Below are 20,348 nucleotides of genomic sequence, written 5' to 3'. Positions count from 1 at the left end.
CATTTTAGATTCCACATATAGGTGATGTCGCAAAGTATTTGTCTTCCTCTCTCTGCCTTATTTCACCTAGTGTGATAATCACTGGGTGCATCCATGTTGCTGCAGATGTTATTATTTCACTTTTTATGGCTGAGTAATATTCCATTGTGTGTGTGTATATGTGTGTCTGTGTGTGTATAAGAATCTGCCTACCAATGCAGGAGACCCAAGGATGCAGTTTCCATCCGTGGGTTGCAAAAGTCCCTTGGGAAGAAATGGCAACCTACTCCAGTATTCTTGCCTGGGAAATGCCATAGACAGATGAGCCTGGTGGGTCCATGGAGTCGCAAATAGATGGACATGACTGAGCACACACACACAACCCTTCCACATAAGGAAACTAATATAAGGAGGAGATAAATAATTTATTTGTCTAGGTTCACACTGTTGCATATTACCTAAATCAGTTTTAACTGTTGTTTCTAGTTAGGTTAAATCTACACAGTGTTAGTAAGATATCTGGCTCTGTCATAAAGTTTCTCCATGTAACAGTTCATAGGGTATTAATTGTAATCCCTTCCAGTTGTTTATAAATGCAGTTACGTCGGAATCACAGATTCTATTTAATTTGACACGTAATTATTTTTATATTTCCTTAAACACATTCACCATCTTTCAGTTATGTAAGCTTTTGAATTTTAAAATGTCGATTTCCTGACTAAAGTTACCTCTATATTTTTAAATGTCTTTGTTCTACTATTTAGTGGGCTTTTGTTTCTCCACTAGCAAAAGATGCCAGGTTTTTTTTGTAGGTTGCCTTTTTACCCCTCTGTGAATCATTATGAGTTTGGCTGTTTATCTTGAATTTCTAAATAAAAAGAAAATTTAACTGCCTTTTAATTGTTGTATTCTATATTATTGAAATTCCAAATTCCATTTTTTTTTTTCTTAGTTGAAAAGGAGCCTAAGAAATAAGGTCCTCTCTCTAGACCATAAAAGTAAAAAAGGTGTACGTGGTCATCCTGTCACTTCTAAGACATCAGCAGAAAGGTAAGATACATGTGTGTGTGTGACATAGGATGGTCTTATGCTGTGTAGAGTGTGACCGTGAATGATTCATTTAACCTTTTTGGGTCTCAGTTACCACAACTTCTAAAATACAGTGATTGACTTCAGTGGCCTTTATGGTTCCATCTAAGCTCTGACTTTCTGTGATTCTAAGTCATCTTAACTCCTTGTTTGTGTGTTTGGAACATCTTGCAAGATTTATCTTATAAAGCAAGGGTTATATATAAACTCATTAAAATTCTGGATTCATTGCTTGTGGTCTGTAGTGAAAAAAATGCTCCAGTTAGCAACTGCAGTCCTGTAGTCATAGTATTAATGAGTAATGGATACGCTGAAATTAAATAGCTGTGGGATTCAAATTACAATTCTTACTAGAAGGAATTCAGAGCTAAATTTTTAATATTGGACAACAGTAAATGCTTAAAAAGTTGTTATTTTGCAAAAGGGTATATTTTTTAAGAATAGCAAATGAATAAAAAATGACAGTAACAAAGTAAAAATTAAAAGTGTTGGGAGTTGGCACAAGTTAGATGACTAATTGGAGTTTTTGAACTTATATCAGAGCACTTTGTAAGCTATTTAGTCTGAATTCTCACCTTCCAAGTGAACTGTCCTTAGTAAATAAATGTATCAGGGACTCTCTATCCTTACCAACACTTGCTTTCCCTCCTGCCTTCCTTTGCTTCCTTCCTTTTGTCCATGGTTGTCCTAGTGGGTATGAAATGATGTTTCATTGTGTTCTTAATAAATGTTTCAAAAAATAAATAAATAAATGTTTCCTAATGACATTGAGTGTCTTTTTACGTGCCTGTTGGTCATTTGTATATCTTTGGAGAAATGTTTGTTTAGATCCTTTTCCTGTTTGAAAATTGTGTTGTTTATCTTTTTATTATTGAGTTTAAGAGGTTTTTTTTTTTTGTATGTTCTGGAGACACGTCCTTATCAGATATATGGCTTGCAAGTATTTTCTGTCACTCAGCTTTTCACTTTATTGATGGTGTCCTTTGAAGCACAGAAGTTTTTTTCACTTTGATCAAATCTCATTTATCTATCTTTATTGTGTTGCTCTGCTTTTGTTGTCATATCTAAGAAGCTGTTGCCTAATCTGAGGTCATGGTGACTTACTCTTGTGTTTTCTTCTTAGGGTTTTTGTAGTTCTAGGCCTTAGATTTAGGTCTTTGATCGGTTTTGATTTAGGTGTGGCATGAGATAGGCATCGGGATGTGTATCTTTGTGTGTGAATATGCAGTCTTCCCAGCAACAGTTGTTGAAGAGGTACCAATTTTTCTTGCTACCTTTGTTGAAAATCAGTTAACGTTAATATACGGGTTTGTTTCTGGATTTGAAATCCTAGTCTATTGATCTGTATGTCTGTTTTTACCTCAGTACCACTGTGTAATGCACACTGTATTGTAACTTTGTGGTAAGTTTTGAAATTGGAAAATGTGAGTCTTCCAACTTTATAGTAGTTTCAAGATTTAAAAAAATTAAAAAAAAAAATAAAAACTTTTTTGACTTTACCACATGGCATGTGGGATCTTAGTTCCCCTGACCAGGGATCAAACCTGTGCTCCCTGCAGAGGAAGTATGAAGACTTAACCACTGCCAGTGAAGTCCCTTTTCAAGATTGTCTTGGTTGTTCTGGGCTTTTTGCATTTTCAGCTGAATTTTTTTTTTTTTAAATATTTATTTATTTTATTTTGGGGCTGTGATGGGTCTTTGTTGCTGCACACGGGCGCCTCTAGGTGCGAAAAGCGGGAACTGCTCTTCATTGCTGAGCGCGGATTTTCCACTGCAGTGGCTTCTCTTGCTGCGGAGCACAGTCTCAGACACATGGGCTCAGTCGCTGCAGCTTGTGGGCTCTAGATCCCTGGCTCAGAAGTTGTGATGCATGGGCTCAGCTGCTCCTCTGCATGTGGGATCTTCCCAGACCAGGGATAACCAATGTCCCTTGCATCGCAAGGCGGATTCTTAACCACTGGACCACCAGAGGAGGAGCTGAGGAGCTGAACTTTACAATCAGGTTGTCATTTTTAGCAAAACAGCCAACAAGGATTTTGATGGAGGACATGTTGAAAATCTGCAGACCAACTTGGGGAGTATTGCCATCTTAATAAATTAAGTCTTGTGGTTCATGAATATATTTTCCATTTATTTAGGTTTTATTCAGTTTCTTTCAACAACATTTAATTACTTTCAGTGTGTGTTGGACATTTATTGTTGAACTTATTCCCAAGTATTTTCTTCTTCCGATGCTCTTGTGAATGGAAATGTTTTCTTAATTTTATTTTCAGATGTTTCATTATTCATTACAAAATACATTTGTTCATGGTATTCTAACACTGTTTAAAATTTCTGTGATGTTGCTGGTGATGACTGTTCTTTCATGCCTGATGTTAATAATTTGAGTGGTTTTTTTTGGTTCCGTCTACCTGGATAATTGTGGATTTTCTTGATCTTTTCAAAGAACCAAGTTTTGGTCTCATCAGTTTTCTCTGCAAGTTTTCTATATTTAATTTCATTTATTTCCACTGTAATCTTATTTTCTTCTTGATTTGGACATAGTTTGTGCTTTTTTAAATAATTTCTTAAGGTGTATAGTTAGGTTATTGATTTGAGATCTGATATCTGTCTTCTTTTCTAATATAGGCGTTTAGTTTTAAATTTTATTCTGAGCACTCTATTGGGTGCACCTCATAAATTTTGGTGTTCTGTGATTTTCTTTTATTAAGCAAAAGCATTTTCTAATTTCTGGTATGGTTAACTGACTTGCTTTGAAAGTGTGTGTTGTTTACTTTCTATGTGTTTTTAAATTTCAAAGATATTCTTTTATTGATTTAATTGACATATAACATTATATTAGTTTCAGGTGTGCAACATAATGATTCTACACTTGTATATATTGTGAGGTGATCACTGCAATAAGTATAGTTAACATCTATCACTCACAGTCACAATTTTCTTGTGATGACAACTTTTAAGTTTTATTTTTTAGCAACTTTCAAATATGTATTATAGTATTATTAACCATAGTCACAATGCTGTACATTACATTCTGATGACTTACCTGTTGTTAATTGTTAATTGAATTCCATTGTGGTCTGAGAATGTTTTATATGATTTCACTTCCTGTAAGTCTGCTGAGGTTTGTTTGTGGCCTGGCATATGGTCTTTCTTGGAGAATGTTCCATGTGTTTGAGAAGAATGTGCATTTTGTTTCTATTTATTAGAGTGCCTCTAGATGTCTTTTAGATTGAGTTGGTTGATAGTGTTATTCAAGCCTCTGTGAGGTTTTTTTTTGTCTCATTGTTCTATCCAGACTGGGGTTTTAAATGTTGAACTATTACTGTTGATAGTAGTAGTTCTGTTAATTTCTCCTTTCTGTTTTTGCTTAATGAGTTTGCTGTCTTATTATTATGTTTATGTATTTTATAGTGGGGCTTCCCAGGTGGCGCTAGTGGTGAAGAACCTGCCTGCAAATGCAGGAGACAGCAGACATAGGTTTGATCCCTGGGTCAGGAACATCCCCTGGGGGAGGGCATGGCAACCCACTCCAGTTTTCTTGCCTGGAGGGTCCCTGTGGACAGAGAGGCCTGGTGGGCTGCAGTCGTTAGGGCTGCAAAGAGTCGGACAGGACTGAAGCGACTGAGCAGGCCCGCATGTTTATAGTCAGTGTATCCCACTGAAGAATTAACCCTTTTGCCAATGAATTATTCCTCATTGTTTCTACACACATTTGGTGTTATTTTTTTCTTTAAAGTTTGTTTTGTCTAACACTGGTATAGCCACTCTACCTGTCTTAAGGCTGCTGTTTGCATGATATACTTTTTCCATCATGTTACTTTGAACCTATTTATTTCTTTGTGTCCAAAATGTGTCTCCATTCAAGAGCATATAGTTGGATCTTATCTTAGTCTTTTTGCACTACCATAACAAAATACCATAAGAGTAAGTGGCTTATAAACAAAAACATTTATTTCTCATGATTCTGGAGCCTGAGAAGCCCAGGATCATGGTACTTCCAGATTCAGTATCTGATGAAGGCTTCCTGGTTCATAGATGGACATCTTTTTGTGCTGTGTCCTCAAAAGAGTGGAAGGAGCCTTCTCTTGAAACTTTTTTTATGAGCACTAATCCCATATATGAGGGCTTTACCCTCATGACCCTCCCAAAGTCACCACCTCCTAATACCATCACTTTTGGGGGTTAGAATTTCAAAATATAAATTTTGAGGGGAAACACATGTTCAGAGTGCTTCCTAGGTGGCACTACTGGTAAAGAACCAGCCTGTCGATGCAGGAGATGTTAAGAGACTCAGGTTTGAACCCTGGGGTGGAAAAGTCCCCTGGAGAAGGGCATGACAACCCACTCCAGTATTCTGGCCTGGAGAATCCCATGGACAAAGGAGCCTGGTGGGCTACAGTCTGTAAGGTTGCACAGAGTTGGACACAACTGAAGCGATTTAGCACACACACACATACATTCAGAGCATAGAAGGTCTTGTTATTTTATTATAAGCTACTCTTACAATCTCTACCTTTGATTAGGTTATTTAATCCATTTACATTTCATGTGAATCAAGGTGTCAGCAAGGCTATGAACCTTTGAAGGCAGTGGGGAATAATCTGTTCCATGTCTCTCTCCTCTTTTCTTCAGGCGTTCAGTCCTCCATGTTTACACGTTTTCCCTGTATGTCTTCCTGCTGTCTCCCTTTGTGTATGTCTGTTTCTGCCGTTTTTATGAGGACACTGCTCATAAGATACAAGCATACTCTTCTTTATTGTGCTTCACTTTATTGGCACTTTGCAGATACTGCATTTTTTACAAATTGATTTTATAGTAATTGTGCCCCTCCTACTGTCTCACTGGGACTTCTCCTTTGTCTTTGGATATGGGTTATCTTTTTTGGTGGGTTCCAGTGTCTTCCTGTTGATGGTTGTTCAGCAGTTGTGATTTTGATGCTCTCACAAGAAATGGTGAGCGTGCGTCTTCTACCCTGCCATCTTGAACCGATCTCTTTTTCACAAACTGAATGTTGCAGGCAGCCCTGCGTTGAGCACGTCTATCGGCACCGTTTTTCAAAAAAGCATTTACTCACTTTATGCCTCTGTGTCACATTTTGGTAATTCCTGCAATATTTCAGAACATTTTCACTGTTATTATATTTGTTATGATGATCTGTGATCAGTCATTTTAAAAGTTGAAGTATAATTGATTCATAATATTGAATGAATTTCGTGTGTATAGCCAAGTGATTCAATTGTACATTTTTTCAGATTATATTTTATTGTAGGTTATTAGAAGACATTGACTATAATTCCCTGTGCAATACAATAAATTATTGTTGCTTATCTGTTTTACGTATGGTAGTTTGTATTTGTTAATCTCATAATCCTTATTTGTCCCTCTTTCCCTTCTTCTGTTTGGTGACCATAAATTTGTCTTCTGTTTCTGTGAGTCTTTGCTGTTTTGTATGTAGATACGTTTGTATCATTTTTTACATTCACATAGTACTTGTTATTCTCAGTCTGACTTATATCACTAAGTACAGTATTCTCTACATCATGCTGTTGCAGATGGGTTTTTCTTCTTTAGGACTGAGTAATATTCTATTGTATATTTGTACCACATCTTCTTTATCTATTCCTCTGTCAGTGGACATGTAAGTTGCCTCCATATCTTGGCTATTGTTAAATAGTCCTTTAGTGAACATTGGGGTGCATGTATCTTTTCAAATTATGATTTTTTTTTTAATTTATGTTCAGGAGTGGCAGTGGTGGATCATACAGTAGTTCTGTTTTTAGTTTTGTTTTGTTTTAATGACTCTTCATACTGTCCTTTATAGTGGTTGTAACAGTTTATGTTCCAGCCAAAAGTTTAGGAGAGTTTCTTTTTCTCTACACACTCTCCAGCATATATTGTTTGTAGATTTTTTGATGATAGCCATTTTGACCAGTGTGAGATGATATCTCATTGTAGCTTTGATTTGCATTTCTGTAATAATTAGTGATGTTGAACATCTTTAACGTGCTCCTTGGCCATCTGTATGTATTCTTTGGATAAAGGTCCAATTTGGTCTTTACTCAGTTTTTGATTGGGTTTTTTGATTTTTTTTGATATAGAGCTGCATGAACTGTTTGTATATTTTGGAGATTAATCCCTTGTCTGTCTCATCACTTGCAAATATTTTCTCCCATTCTGTGGGTTGTCTTTTCATTCTGTTTATGATTTCCTTTGCTATGCAAAAGCTTTTAAATTTAATTAGGTCCTATTTGTTTGTTTTTGTTTTTATTTCAATTACTCTAGGAGGTGAATCCAAAAAGATATCGCTGTGATTTATGTCAAAGAGTGTTTTGCCTATGTTTTCCTCTAAGAGTTTTATAGTGTCCAATCTTACATTTAGTGCTTTAATCCATTTGGAGTTTCTTTTTGTATATGGTGTTCGAGAATGTTCTGATTTTATACTTTACATATAGCCATCCAGTTTTCCCAGCACCGCTTATTGAAGAGACTGTCTTTGTCCATTGTGTATGTATTGCCTCCTTTGTCATGGACTAACTGACTGTAGGTGTGTGGGTTTATTTCTGGGCGTCCTGTTCTAGTCCACTAATCCGTATTTCTGTTTTTGTGCCAATGTCACACCCTTCTCACTACTGTAGCTTTGTGGTGTAGTCTGAAGTCAGGGAGCCTGATTCCTCCAGCTCTGTTTTTCTTTCTCGAGACTGCCTTGCCTATTTGGGGTCTTTTGTGTTTCTCTACAAATGTAAAATATTTTTGTTCTAGTTCTGTGAAAAATGAATACTACAGTGAATAAAACTGCTGTGTGCACACTCATGTACAAGTGCCTATGTGGACACATTTTTATTTCTTTTGGGTAAATACCTAGGAGATGGGCTGTTGAGTCACTGAAAGTACATTTTCAACTTTGTTAAGAAACTGCCAAATGTCTTCCAGAAGTAATTGTGTCATTTTACATTTGCACAGGAGGTGCAGGAGAGTTTTACTTCCTCAATCCTCCTGTCAGGACTTGTATGGTCAGTCTCTGTTATCATCCCTTATAATATATGTGTGGTGATATCTGTTTTTTTTTTTTAAGAGTTATGTTTAAAATTTTTTTAATTTATTTGTTTGTTTTGGCTCCAGTGAGTCTTTGTTGCAGCATGTGGGCTGTTTGTGTGGGTTCAGTAGTTGCAGCACATAGGGTTAGTTGCTACGTGTGGGAATCTAGTTCCCCGATCAGGGATCAAACCCATGCCCCCTGCATTTGAGTGCAGAATCTTAGCCTCTGGATCACTAGGGAAGTCCCATGTGGTGATATCTAATTGTGGTAATAATTGCATTTTGTTGATGAATGATGATATTGAGCATCTTTTCATGTGTTTATTGTTATTCTGTATGTTTTCTAAAGTATCTGTTGAAATATTTTGCTCCCTTTCCCGTATTTTGAAAAGACAAACTTTTTTTAAAGACCAGAAAGATGGGATTAATGATATTGAGCATCTTTTCATATGCATATTGGGTATTCATATGTCTTTTTTGTGATGTGTTCAGTTATTTTGTCCTTGAGGAGGAAGTACACAAGCCTCTACCCTCCAGTGGTTCTCCGACTGGGGCCATAATTGGACAGACAAAATACAGATAAATAAGAGAAATACAAACAGAATCTATTCAACACATGCTGTGTGCATATACATGGGAGAAATTCTAAAAAAAGTAACTCAAAGAAGTAGTTACAGCTTAGGCTTATATAGTGTATTAGCAAAGGACAATAAATTTCTAGAGAAGTTATTTGCTATTCCGAGGATGGCAAATTGTGGGATAGAATGTATATGGGGGAAACTAATAGGAGATAATGTTTGATTAGTAAGGCTTGTTATGTGAATTACATTCCTGGGCTGATAAAGAGTCTCTGGTGATAAATAGTCTAAACCTGCCTTTAGGCAAGCAGTGCGTGGACAGGGAGCCTTTTTGGCATCTACTCTCAGTTGCTTTCAGTTCAAAATAATCCTTGCGCCAAAGTGGCATGTTTTGTGGTAGCATATTTTTATTTCCTGCATGCCTTTTTTTTTTTGAAGGACAAGAAATACTAAAACACTGCCTTCATTCCAGCTGTCAGTTTCTAGAATCTAAAAATAGGACACCATGTTTTTTTGTTTTTTTTTTAGGACACCATGTTTTGAGGAGTGATTCTTTTCTTTCTGAGTTTTGAGTTTAGCCAAGTTATATCACTGTTATATTTATGCATGCATTGAAAACCTGCTTTTGTTGAAAAATTTAAATCAAACAAAATTTGAAAAAAAATTTTTTTTCTATTGTGGTTTTGCTGGGTTTTTTTTTTTTTCATAATTACAGATTTTTACATGTATGAAAAGTGCTACAGAAGAAATGTGATATAATTTTTATTTTCTGGGAATGATAATTTTTAAACTTTGAGTACATCAATTAGCAACTATTTTCCCTTGTAAATTAAATGAATAGTAGTATAATAATTCATAGCTTAGAAGGGGACATTTTATAAATAGACTATTGGATGACTCTGAAAAGCTTAGGTAAGGACTTCTCTGATGGTCCATTGGCTAAGACTCTGCTTTCCCAATGCAGAGGGCCCTGGTTGGATTCCTGGTCAGAGAATTAGATCCCATTTGCTGCAACCAAGAGTTCACATGCTGCAATGAAGATTGAAGATCCTACATGCTGCAACTAGGACCTGATGTAGACAAGTAAATAATAGTAAAAAAGAAAAGCTTAGATGAGACTTCCCTGGTAGTCCAGAGTTTAAGACTTCTCGCTTCCATTGCAAGGGGCACCAGTTTGATCCCTGGTCAGGAAACTAAGGTCCCACTAAGATCCCTTGAGGTGTGGCCACAAAAAAAAAAAAAAAAGCTTGCGCAAGTACTTTAGCAGGGATGGTATATATATATCATCAATAGAATGTTGGGTTAGGTGGAGATCTTGATTTAGCTGTCCTCTATCTTTATTTTTACTATGAAATATAATGCATCTACCAAAAAATGAATAAAGGGTAAATTGTTTAATTATTCATTATAATTTAATATGTTTTTATAAGGCAGATATAGTCATATAACCACCATTCAGGTATAAAATAGAAACTTAGCCCAGAAATTCCATGTACCTTTGTAGTTACAACTCCCTTTCCTCTCCTTGAAAACTAACCTGTCTCCTAATCTTACTTTTTTGGGATAGTATTGCAACCTAAGTGTGTCCCCCTAAATACTAAGTTTAGGTTTTATTTTGTCTGGTTTGAATGTTTTTCTTTACTCTTTAAGCTTCTATTTGAATATCCATAGAAATACTAGGGCTAGGTGGAATTGTAAATTGATATAGCCACAGTGGAGAACAGTATGGAGATTCTTTAACAAACTAGGAATAAAACTACCATATGATCCAGCAGTCCCACTACTGGGCATATACCCTGAGAAAACCACAATTCTAAAAGACACATACATCCCAGTGTTCATTGTAGCTCTGTTTGCAATAGCTAGGACATGGATGCAACTTAGATGTCCCTCAACAGGTGAGTGATAAAGAAGTTGTGGTACATACATACAATGGAATATTACTCAGCCATAAAAGGAACAAATTTGAGCCAGTTGTAGCAAGGTGAATGGACCTAGAGCCTGTTATACAGAGTGAAGTAAGTCAGAAAGAGAGAAACAAATAGTGTATATTAATACACATTTATGGAATCTAGAAAAAATAGTATGATAAACCTGTTTACAGAGAAGAAATGGAGATGCAAATGTAGAGAATGGTCTGGTTGGAACAGCAGGGGAAGGAGAAAGTAAGACAAATTGAGAAAGTAGCATTGACATATATAGACGATCATGTGTAAAACAGGTAAGAAGTGGGAAGCTGCTCTGTAACACGGGGAGTCCAGCCTGGCACTCTGACGACCCAGAGCGGTGAAATGAGGGGGAGGGAGGCTCAAGAGGGGAGGGGTATCTGTATAATTATGACTGATTCATGTTGGTGTGTGTCAGAGACCACTACAGCATTGTAAAGCAATTATCCTCCAGTAAAACATAAATAAAAACGAGATCCTAAAGAAAAATGGTCTGAATCAGTAATATAAGAATTGATTCCTATGTGATCTCTAGATACTTAACTAAATAGAGGAACAAATCCTGGCTAATAGTGTGAGGTATATTTATTTGGATTATTCTTTTCAAATTGGAGTGTGCTTTATAGATGATTTTTATATTCTTAAATAAATATTAAAGGGATTTTTAAAAAGAATGCTAAGGCATTTAAATATAGAAGTTTTAAAAATTTACCTTTAATTTTGGGGAAAAAGATTGCTGCCTTCTGCTTTAGAATATTATTAGTCAGATTACAATAAAGCAAATTTATGAACGTGAAATAAGTATTTTCAAAGAGAACCCAAATTGTCTTTTTCACTTAGAACCAATAATTTGAATTACCAGTAAAATCACCAATGGGAATTCTTTTTTTTTTTAACTTTTTATTTTGTATTGGAGTACAGCCAATGAGCAATGTTGTGGTAGTTTCAGGTGAAGATTGGAGGGACTCAGCCATGCATAACATGTACCAATGGTGATTCTTACTTGATTTGGGTGAACAGAAAAATGACATTTTCCAACATTGGATATTTTCATATTTAACAATTTTTAAATTACCATTGGGGTATTTTTTCAAATAATTTAGCAAATTACTAATAGTCAGTAGTTTTCTAATTAGACTGAAAAGTAGACCTTATATATCCTTAAGATTTTACAAATGTTTTCATTTGATCATTTAGAATTTTAAGTTATAAAATTGTTATAAAACCATATAAAAGAGTAATCCTGAATGTAAAAAATAGTTTCTTTTCATTGATTAATAGATAGTTTTTGGCTAGGTAAACATGTTTATTGTTCTTTACAGAATTAATTGGTTGACATTTCTCTACATAAATAGTGTTTGCTTAGCATAGAAAATTAAAATAAAGACAAATAGAAAGCAGGAAAAAACACAGCCAGCCACCCTTAAAATTTAAAGTAGAAGATTTTAAGAGACCAATAAGTAACATTCTGTTAAGTGGTTTTATCATGGTATATACTTAACCATTCTGCTATTGCTGGGATTTTAAAGTTGCTTGTATTTTTTGCTGTTATAAACAATACTGTGATGAATATCTTCATGCATAACTTTTCCCCATCCGTTTTGTATTTTTTTGGTACAGGATTCCAGGTGTGGAATTATTTTGTTAAGAATAACAAACGTGCAAGATGTTAACATTTCCCCACATTTATGTTTTCTCAGTCTTTCATTCATATATTTAAGTGCATATCACATATGCACATTCACATACACATTTTTTTTTTTCCAGAACTATTTGAGAATAAGTCACAGACGTCAGGCACTTTACCTCTGAATACTTTAGCCTGTGCTTCTTAAAAACAAGGAATTCTTTTAGATGATAACCACAATACATCATGAAGAAGATTTATTCTAGTTTCTTTTTTAATATCATCTTTGGCTTTTAATTACACTGAACATATTTATTTATTTATTGGACCGTGTGGAGTCTTAGTTGTGGCACACCTGGTCCTCACTGCATCGTGTGGCATCTTTGGTCACAGAGCACAGACTCTCCAGTTGCCGCACACGGGCTCAATAGCTGCTCTGTGCGGCCTTCAGTAGTTACGGCGCACAGAAACTCCGCTAGGGCGACACGTGGGCTTGTTTGCTCCATGGCACGTGGGACCTTAGTTCCCTGACCAGGGATCGAACCCGCATCCCTTGCACTGCATGGCAGATTCTTAATCTCTGGACCACCAGAGAAATCCCTATAATAATTTCATATTATCATCTCATATAAAATCTAGAATCAGAATTCTCCAAATGTCCCCAAGATGTCTTCTTTTTTTTTTTTTTAATCTAGGATCAAATTGAGGTTCATGCATTATATTTTTTGGTTTTTATGTCTCATTATTCTCTTAATCTTAGAATAATCCCTCCATGTCTTCACCCCCTTAAACCATGACATTGACTTTTTTGAAGAGTTCAGGCCAGTTGTCTTGTAGGATGTCTTATATACTAGATTTCTAAAATTTGTCTAGGCTTGGCCTTATGATTAGGTTCATGTTACATTTTTGAAAAGAATGCTTCATAGCTGATGTCATTTGCTTATTGTGTCACATCAGAGGATATATAACATCTCCTTGTCCCACTGTTGGTGGCCTTATCTTTGATCACTTGGTTAAGGTGCTAGCTGCCAGATGTTTAGTTACAAAGATGCCTTTTTCCTTCATAATTAATAATTGTGAACCTGATTATCTGTTTGCATTGTGCTGACATCAAGGTGGCTGAGCACTAATGGGAAAAAAATGATAAAACAGAGTATGTTTGTGGCATTATAAATTCATAATTATTAATCTTCCTGGATTTCTCAATCCCAAGATAATCCTACTGTGTTTCGCTAGTCGTCTTGTGTTCCTCCCCTATACAATGAAGACTTGAAGCCTTTTCTCTCCTCAACCCTGTGTTCCTTTCCCTTTCATATCACTCTGAGAAAATGATCTTGGTTTCTGGAAGAACCCCATCGTAAACCAGCACAGTGGAACAGTTAAGAGTGCCATCGACAGAGTTGAGAGTGTATGGCTCTGGATCCCACTCTCACTATTCAACTCATTTTACTGTGGGCTGAGTTATTAATCATGCTGTCCTGGTTTCCTCAGTTACAGAGGAGCAGTTACCTCTGTACCTCGTGGAGTTGTTGGTGTTCAGTCGCTCAGGCGTGTCTGACTCTTTGTGACCCCATGGACTGCAGCACGCCAGGCCTCCCTGTCCATCACCATCTCCTGGAGCTTGCTCAAACTCATGTCCGTTGAGTTGGTGGTGCCATCCAACCATCTCATCCTCTGTCTTCCCCTTCTCCTCCTGCCTTCAGTCTTTCCCAGCATCAGGGTCTTTTCTAATGAGTTGGCTCTTTACATCAGGTGGCCAGGTACTAGAGCTTCAGCATCAGTCCTTCCAATGAACACACAGGACTGATCTTCTTTAGGATGGACTGGTTTGATCTCTTTGCAGTCCAAGGTACTCTCAAGAGTCTTCTCCAATACCACAATTCAAAAGCATCAATTCTTTGGCGCTCAGCCTTCTTTATGGTCCAACTCTCACATCCATACATGACCACTGGAAAAACCATACTTCTGACCTCATGGATTAGTTGTGAGGATTAAATGAGGTAAATCATTGTAAAGGGCTTAGCATAGTTTCTGGTATATGGTGCATGTTCAATAAATATTAGCTCTTTTTATGCCACTTCTTAAGAAACTTAATTATAATGTTAATTATTCTGTCTCCTGTATCTTCAACCTCTCCTATTTTGTTGACCTCTTCCCATAAGCACTTAAACTTACACAAATGTTTTCTATCTTAAGCTAAGTAACCAGGAATTAACTCAGAAGACCTGTCTTAAATCTTACATTTATCCTCAGCCCTTGTCCTATATCCCCTTTTCATAGCTCTGTGTCAACTGCCTACCTTTGCTGTGTCCATGGCCCTTTTCTTCTTTCCTGTTTCTGCTCCCACCATTCCATTAAACTATCCCCAAGTCACCATCACCTCTCTAAATTCATTATTTTTTCTCTTCATGTTTTCTTTATTCTTCATAAAAGATCAAAGTCATCTTTTTAAAAATACAGCTGTGATATCATCATTCTTTTATTAAAACTAGGGGATTGATACTGTTGTTGACATTAAACTTTCAAATCCTCAACATAGTCCACACAGTTCTGCCTAACTGCCCATCTTTATACAGATTGCCTCTTCATTCTAAGCACTTGAGCCAGGTAAGTCCTTTAATTTCCTTGAACAAACTTTCCTCATGTCTGAGCATTTACATTTTATCCTGCTTTTTGAACCACTCTCCATTTTCCACTTGTTTCCTTTGGATAGTTTCAACTTCAGTAAAAGTCATATTCTCAGTAAAACTTACCTTGTCTGGTTCAGCAGAAATGCAGCATCTGTACTTTTTGTTCATATTGCTCATTACAGTTGTGATTAAATAGCTAATTGGATAATTCTTCCTTGAAATGTAACCTCCACAGAGGCAGGAATTGTAACTGTGTTGTTTGTTGCCAATTGTTTTGCTAGAAGGCATTTGGTAAGTATTTGTTGGATGAAGAATGAATTTCCATTCATTCATAGCAATGTCTCTCATCTTTTTATTGTTTAATGGTAATCCTAAAATCTATAAGCTTTTCTTTAAACCCCAAATGTGTGGCGTTTAAGTGCTTTCTGCAGCGGCTCCTTGGAAGAAGGAGCGGCTCCCGCTTCTACTGGGTGATCTGAAGATACAGGCCCAGTGGGCAGGTGCAAACAAGTCACTTCTTTGACATCTGTTTTATCTTAAAAATGCACAAACACTGCTTTCTGTTTCTTAATATTCTTACTTTTATTAAGCAAAAAGGGCCCAAAACTGATACTAGGGAGTAGAATAGACACTCTTCTAATTAAACATTTCAGTTCTTCCCACAATTCCTCATTTCACATTGTTTGACATCAACGTGGTAGCCTGTTCACAGTACTGTGTTTCTGGGTTCAAGAACTGAACACAGTTCTCCAAGTATTATTGGTACAAAGATAGGTTGAATGAGTAATGGGCAAAATGTCATGAGGCAAAAAGCTGACAGTGCTTGGATTTATCAGTTTTACATTTGAAATTGGTATACATACAGTGTTTTAAATTGACCTGTTTTTAGAAATAAGGTAAACTTAAATGTATCTTAAGACTATATAGAGTTAAGACTGTAGATGATGTACTGTTATCTTTAGGTTTAATTATGTTTTCCAAACCAGCAAATACTAAACTAAGAACACATTTGTAATGCAGGAAGTGGTTGCCTTTGTGAGGTGATGTGCAGATGAATATTGTTGTTCCGCTGATGGTGTGGCTAAGCACAGTTTGGTTACCAGGAATCCCAACAGCTGTGCATGTGTGTGACCACAGTTGTTGTATCTCAGACAGAATTCTGAAGAAAATCCCAATTTAAGTGAAATGTGCTTTAGTTTTTCATGTATATTTGAGAATGGTTAGGCAGATTTTTTTAGTTATGGTTTTTACTACTCTGGTTAATTGCTTGAAGAACTGAATTAGAATTCCTGAAGGTTTTCATTTGTTATAATTTGTGATGAATACATGTATTATATAATATTTAGTACTGTATGTATTAATTATTTATGTGTGTAACAGGCAACTCAGAGTTATGTTGACGAATGTCCTATGGACGGATTTAGGACGAAAATTCAGAAAGACCCTACCTAGAAACGATGCTAATTTATGTGATGCCAACAAGGTGCAATCAGACTCATTGCCTTCGACATCTGTTGACAGCCTAGAGACATGTCACAAATTAGAACCTCTTCACCAAAGCCTTAATTTATCTGAAAGGTATGTTGTTCAGTATTGATTTTGTTCAGCTTATTGCACTGGAAGTACTTTAAGTCCAATGATCTTAAAAGTAAGATTGTTGGAAATGATCTTTAAGAAAATCGGCATATACACGTGTGACTCCCTCAAATCTTAAAGCTGACAATCTTAATTTACAAAGTTAATGACTACATTTCGTTAAATCGATTGGGTTAGAATTGTTTTTAAAAAACAAATAATATTGTTAGTGCATTTAACTTAATAATTCAATTCACATATACATATTTTTAAAGATTCACGTATATAAAATGAAGAACTAGATATAGACAGGTAGATAAGGACCTAGATTTTGTTAGGTAAGGACATAAATATTATCTTAAAGGTATGTTAAAGATGAAAAGAAAAAAAAACAAGTATGTCTGTCTATCTATGGATCTTTTTAATTTTCTGCATCTTTAACATTTGTTGTTGTTCAGTTGCTTAGTTGCGTCTGACTCTTTGTGATTCCCTGGACTGCAGCATGCCAAGCATCTTTAACATATCTTTTAAATATTATTTAATCTAGGTCCTTACCACTTTTTACTTTGTGAGCTTTTTGTATTTTACATGCATTTTTAAAAAAAGGAGATGATTTTGAAATATTACTCCCAGATTTTTAATAATAAATATGCAGTTTAATTTTGAAAGCTAACAAGACCCGTTTTGTTCCATATTTTTTAAAAAAATTGTATGTGAAGTTTGGGACTAAAAATTAGAAATTAGCTCTGGGAATTTGTGACCTATAACATAATGTTTTTAATGTATTTCCATTTACAGTTTTAACCCTTAAATGAATTATTTTTTTAGGGGAAGTATTTAGTTTCAATTAGAAGAGCCTGTCATTAGCTAGATGGTGCTTTGATTATTTGGTCTATAACCTTAATGGCAATTTTTTAGCAATATTTTTAATATTTATTTTTTATTCATTTATTTGGCTGTGCTGGGTCTTAGTTGTGGCATGTGGGCTCTAGCTCCCTGATCAAGAATTGAATCAGGCCTCTTGCACTGTGAGTGCAGTCTTGGCCACTGGACCACCAGGGAAGTCCTTGGATAACAATTGATAAGTGCTTTAAGCCAAGATCCAGCGGAAACTTGGTGACTTTCAGTACAATTATTTTAAAAATTAAAGTAGAACTCTGTCAAAACATTTGAACATAGTATTGTGCTGTACTTTTTTTTTTTTTAAAGGATACTTCTTTTAAAAAATGCAAAAACATGATAAGCTATGTAACAAGAATTCCCATACTATATCATACCTGATGTAAATTAAACTTTCTAAAGCACCCAAAATCTTAGACACTTAGCTTTAGTAATTTATGAAGAAGCAATTTACTCTCATTGTTCTGAAGTCCAGCATTTTTCCTCTTTCGTACAGGTGAGCTATTCACTTACTGTGCTGCTAGACCTGAATAAAGGGGGCTAGTTAAAGGGATGGCCCTTCCAATCCCTTTGGTTCTTTTGAGAAGAAGCTCTAGCTCTCCTCCAGATGACATCCATCCCCTCATCCCGTGTCTGACCTTTTTGAATTAGAACAGTATGATTAGAACAGTGTAATGTTTCATCCCCCAGAATAGTTTTTCTCACCAGAAATTGTTAGCAGCTAGATTATGTGTTCGGGAAACTTGAATATAATGTGAAATAGAGTCCCGATAAGGTTCTAATTTGTTTTTTACTCTATGTGTCTGTTTCTGTTCCCTTACTCAGATGAACTACCAGTTAGTCCAGACCTAGCCCTCAGCTGCAGGTGTCCTAGGTTTAGCTTGTTTCAAAGTGAGTGAATCATCTTTGTTTTCAGACTTGTTCCTTTTTCTGTATCTCCTCCCTGTCTGAATATATGACTCCTTTTTACACTTAATTCTTCTCATTAGAACTTAGAAATTGTCCTGGCTCCTGTTTTTTCCTTACCCTTTGTATCTAATCTTTTATCAAGTCTAGTTATTTTTACCTCCTAAATCTGTCTTCAAATGATCTTTCCTTCCTCTTTATCACCACTGCCTCAGTTCAAACCCTGATAACTTTGTGCCTTTATTACTCTGATCGTAATTTTATTGGTCTTCCTGTGCAGTCTTTTTTTTCTTCTTGGTTATTTCACCATATTGTTGCTGAAGTATGAAGATGTTATGTGTCACTCTACTATTTAACATCTTTCTGTGACTCCAGATATTCTTTAGGATAAAGTTCAAACTCTTTACCTTGGCATTGCAACGTCCATAATGATTGGACCTTGATTGTCTCTAGGTTTGTGTCTGTCTACTCTTCCACGTTCAGCACTGTGCTTTAGACTCGGGGGCTGCTGGCAGCTCCCTGAATGTGTGATGTTGTTTTATACCTGAGAGCTCATGCTTTTGGTTCTCTTATCTTGGGAAAAATTTCCTTTTCCCCTTTATTGACTGATATTGGTCTTTAACACTGAACTCATTTCCATCTTCTTGGGAAGCCTTCTTTGATTCCAGCTGCCACATCTGCATTTGATCCCTTTCTTTATCTGGGGAAGCTGCCTATTCCATATCATAGCACCCATTACACTTAATGTGATTTCTCTGCCTCCCTTACTATAAGCTTCATAAGGGCAGAGACTACAGTTTATTATTTTTTCCTTGCACAGTACTGGGCACATACTGAATTCTCAATAAACATTTGCTGAGATTACTTGGCAGAGTTATATTTTCAGTCTCTTTGATTGAAATGTCTTTTTTTTCTTTTTTTCTTTTTTTTTTTTTAAGTCCCCTCCTTCTCACCCCACCCTAATTTCCCCCATTCTCTCTCAGTGACCTGTAACCGATTGTGAGCTCCACGCTGGGCTCTCCCGATTCCTCTCAGATTCCAGCCCTGAGTCCAGTCCTTCCCCTAAATGAGCTTCCCGCCAAGTCCCCCTCCCCCAGTTCAGCCCCTGGCCGCCCCACTCCCCTTCAGGGATAGGAAGGAAGATCCCACAGCTTGCCCCTCAGACTCAGCGCCCGGGACTCCCCAGTACCTCTCCCTTGACATTCCTGCCCCCGCCTTCGCTCCCCACACCGTCCGGCCCCCACCTCAGAAACAGTCTCTCGAGGCGACCCTCTCCGCTGATCTCTGATTGAAATGTCTTTTCCTCCATCCAGACCAATTATCTGCTCTGTAATTTTGGTCTCAGACAGGAAAAGAGAGATTATAAGCTTCAAATAAGAAAATTGGAGAGCTGTTCAGGGTATAGGTGTGGATAGATGTTTTCTGTGTGGAACTTGCTATCTGGAATAGGAGACTTAGACTTTCTTCAGTCTTTGCTTAACTTTGACGTGATACTATTTGTCTTATTTTCATTTTACTTGGCTAAGATGTCATTATTTCAGAAAGATGAAAGGAAGAAAAACTTATGTTTGGTTCTTAATTTTAACTTAAAATTTAACTACCGAGTAAACAAAAATTACTTATTCATTCCCAGCAATGGCTTCTTTTTTTTTTTTTTTTAAGTTTTGTCTACTTATTTTTAAGTAATTTTAAAATTTTATATTGGTGTATAGTTCATTTACAATGTTGTAATAGTTTCTGGTGTACAGAAAAGTGCGTTCTGGGATCTAAAGGTAGTGATATAAGTATGTTGCTCTTTAATGAAGACAGTTTAGCCTTTTAACTTCTGGATAAAGTTGAGAAGAAAAACAGAAAATACGTGATCCCAATCAATCTTGTTAAATAATGAAGAAAAGAGTCAAGAGTTTTAGAAATGTCAAGCTAGCAGTATGTGGGATACACACATTTCTTTTAAAATAAATAAACCATATTTTAGTTTAGGTTTTATCTCTGTATGTGGCTCATATCTGTTTTCCTGGGAGAATATTTCCAGATATTTATAAGCCTTGGTCAGTAGGCAAGAAAGAACCTAGTGGGAGAT

General features: G+C 36.2%; 1 protein-coding gene across 9 annotated transcripts in view; it reads left to right on the top strand.

The window, feature by feature from the left end:
• The window catches only part of SENP7 (SUMO specific peptidase 7), a 163,563-nt gene that overhangs the window by 59,324 nt on the left and 83,891 nt on the right, over window positions 1–20,348 (top strand). For 6 of the 9 annotated variants that reach the window (XM_043893184.1, XM_043893185.1, XM_043893186.1 and 3 more), the window contains 2 exons: window positions 932–1,029; window positions 16,268–16,465. In XM_043893184.1, the coding sequence (XP_043749119.1) occupies window positions 932–1,029; window positions 16,268–16,465 (296 nt within the window). The remainder of the gene's footprint in view (window positions 1–931; window positions 1,030–16,267; window positions 16,466–20,348) is intronic. The other 3 variants (XM_043893188.1, XM_043893192.1, XM_043893190.1) reach the window with 1 other exon arrangement.

This window comes from Cervus elaphus, chromosome 31 (genome assembly GCF_910594005.1).
Source record: "Cervus elaphus chromosome 31, mCerEla1.1, whole genome shotgun sequence".
Classification (NCBI taxonomy): Eukaryota; Metazoa; Chordata; class Mammalia; order Artiodactyla; family Cervidae; genus Cervus; species Cervus elaphus.
This window is presented reverse-complemented; position numbering and strand designations above follow the sequence as displayed.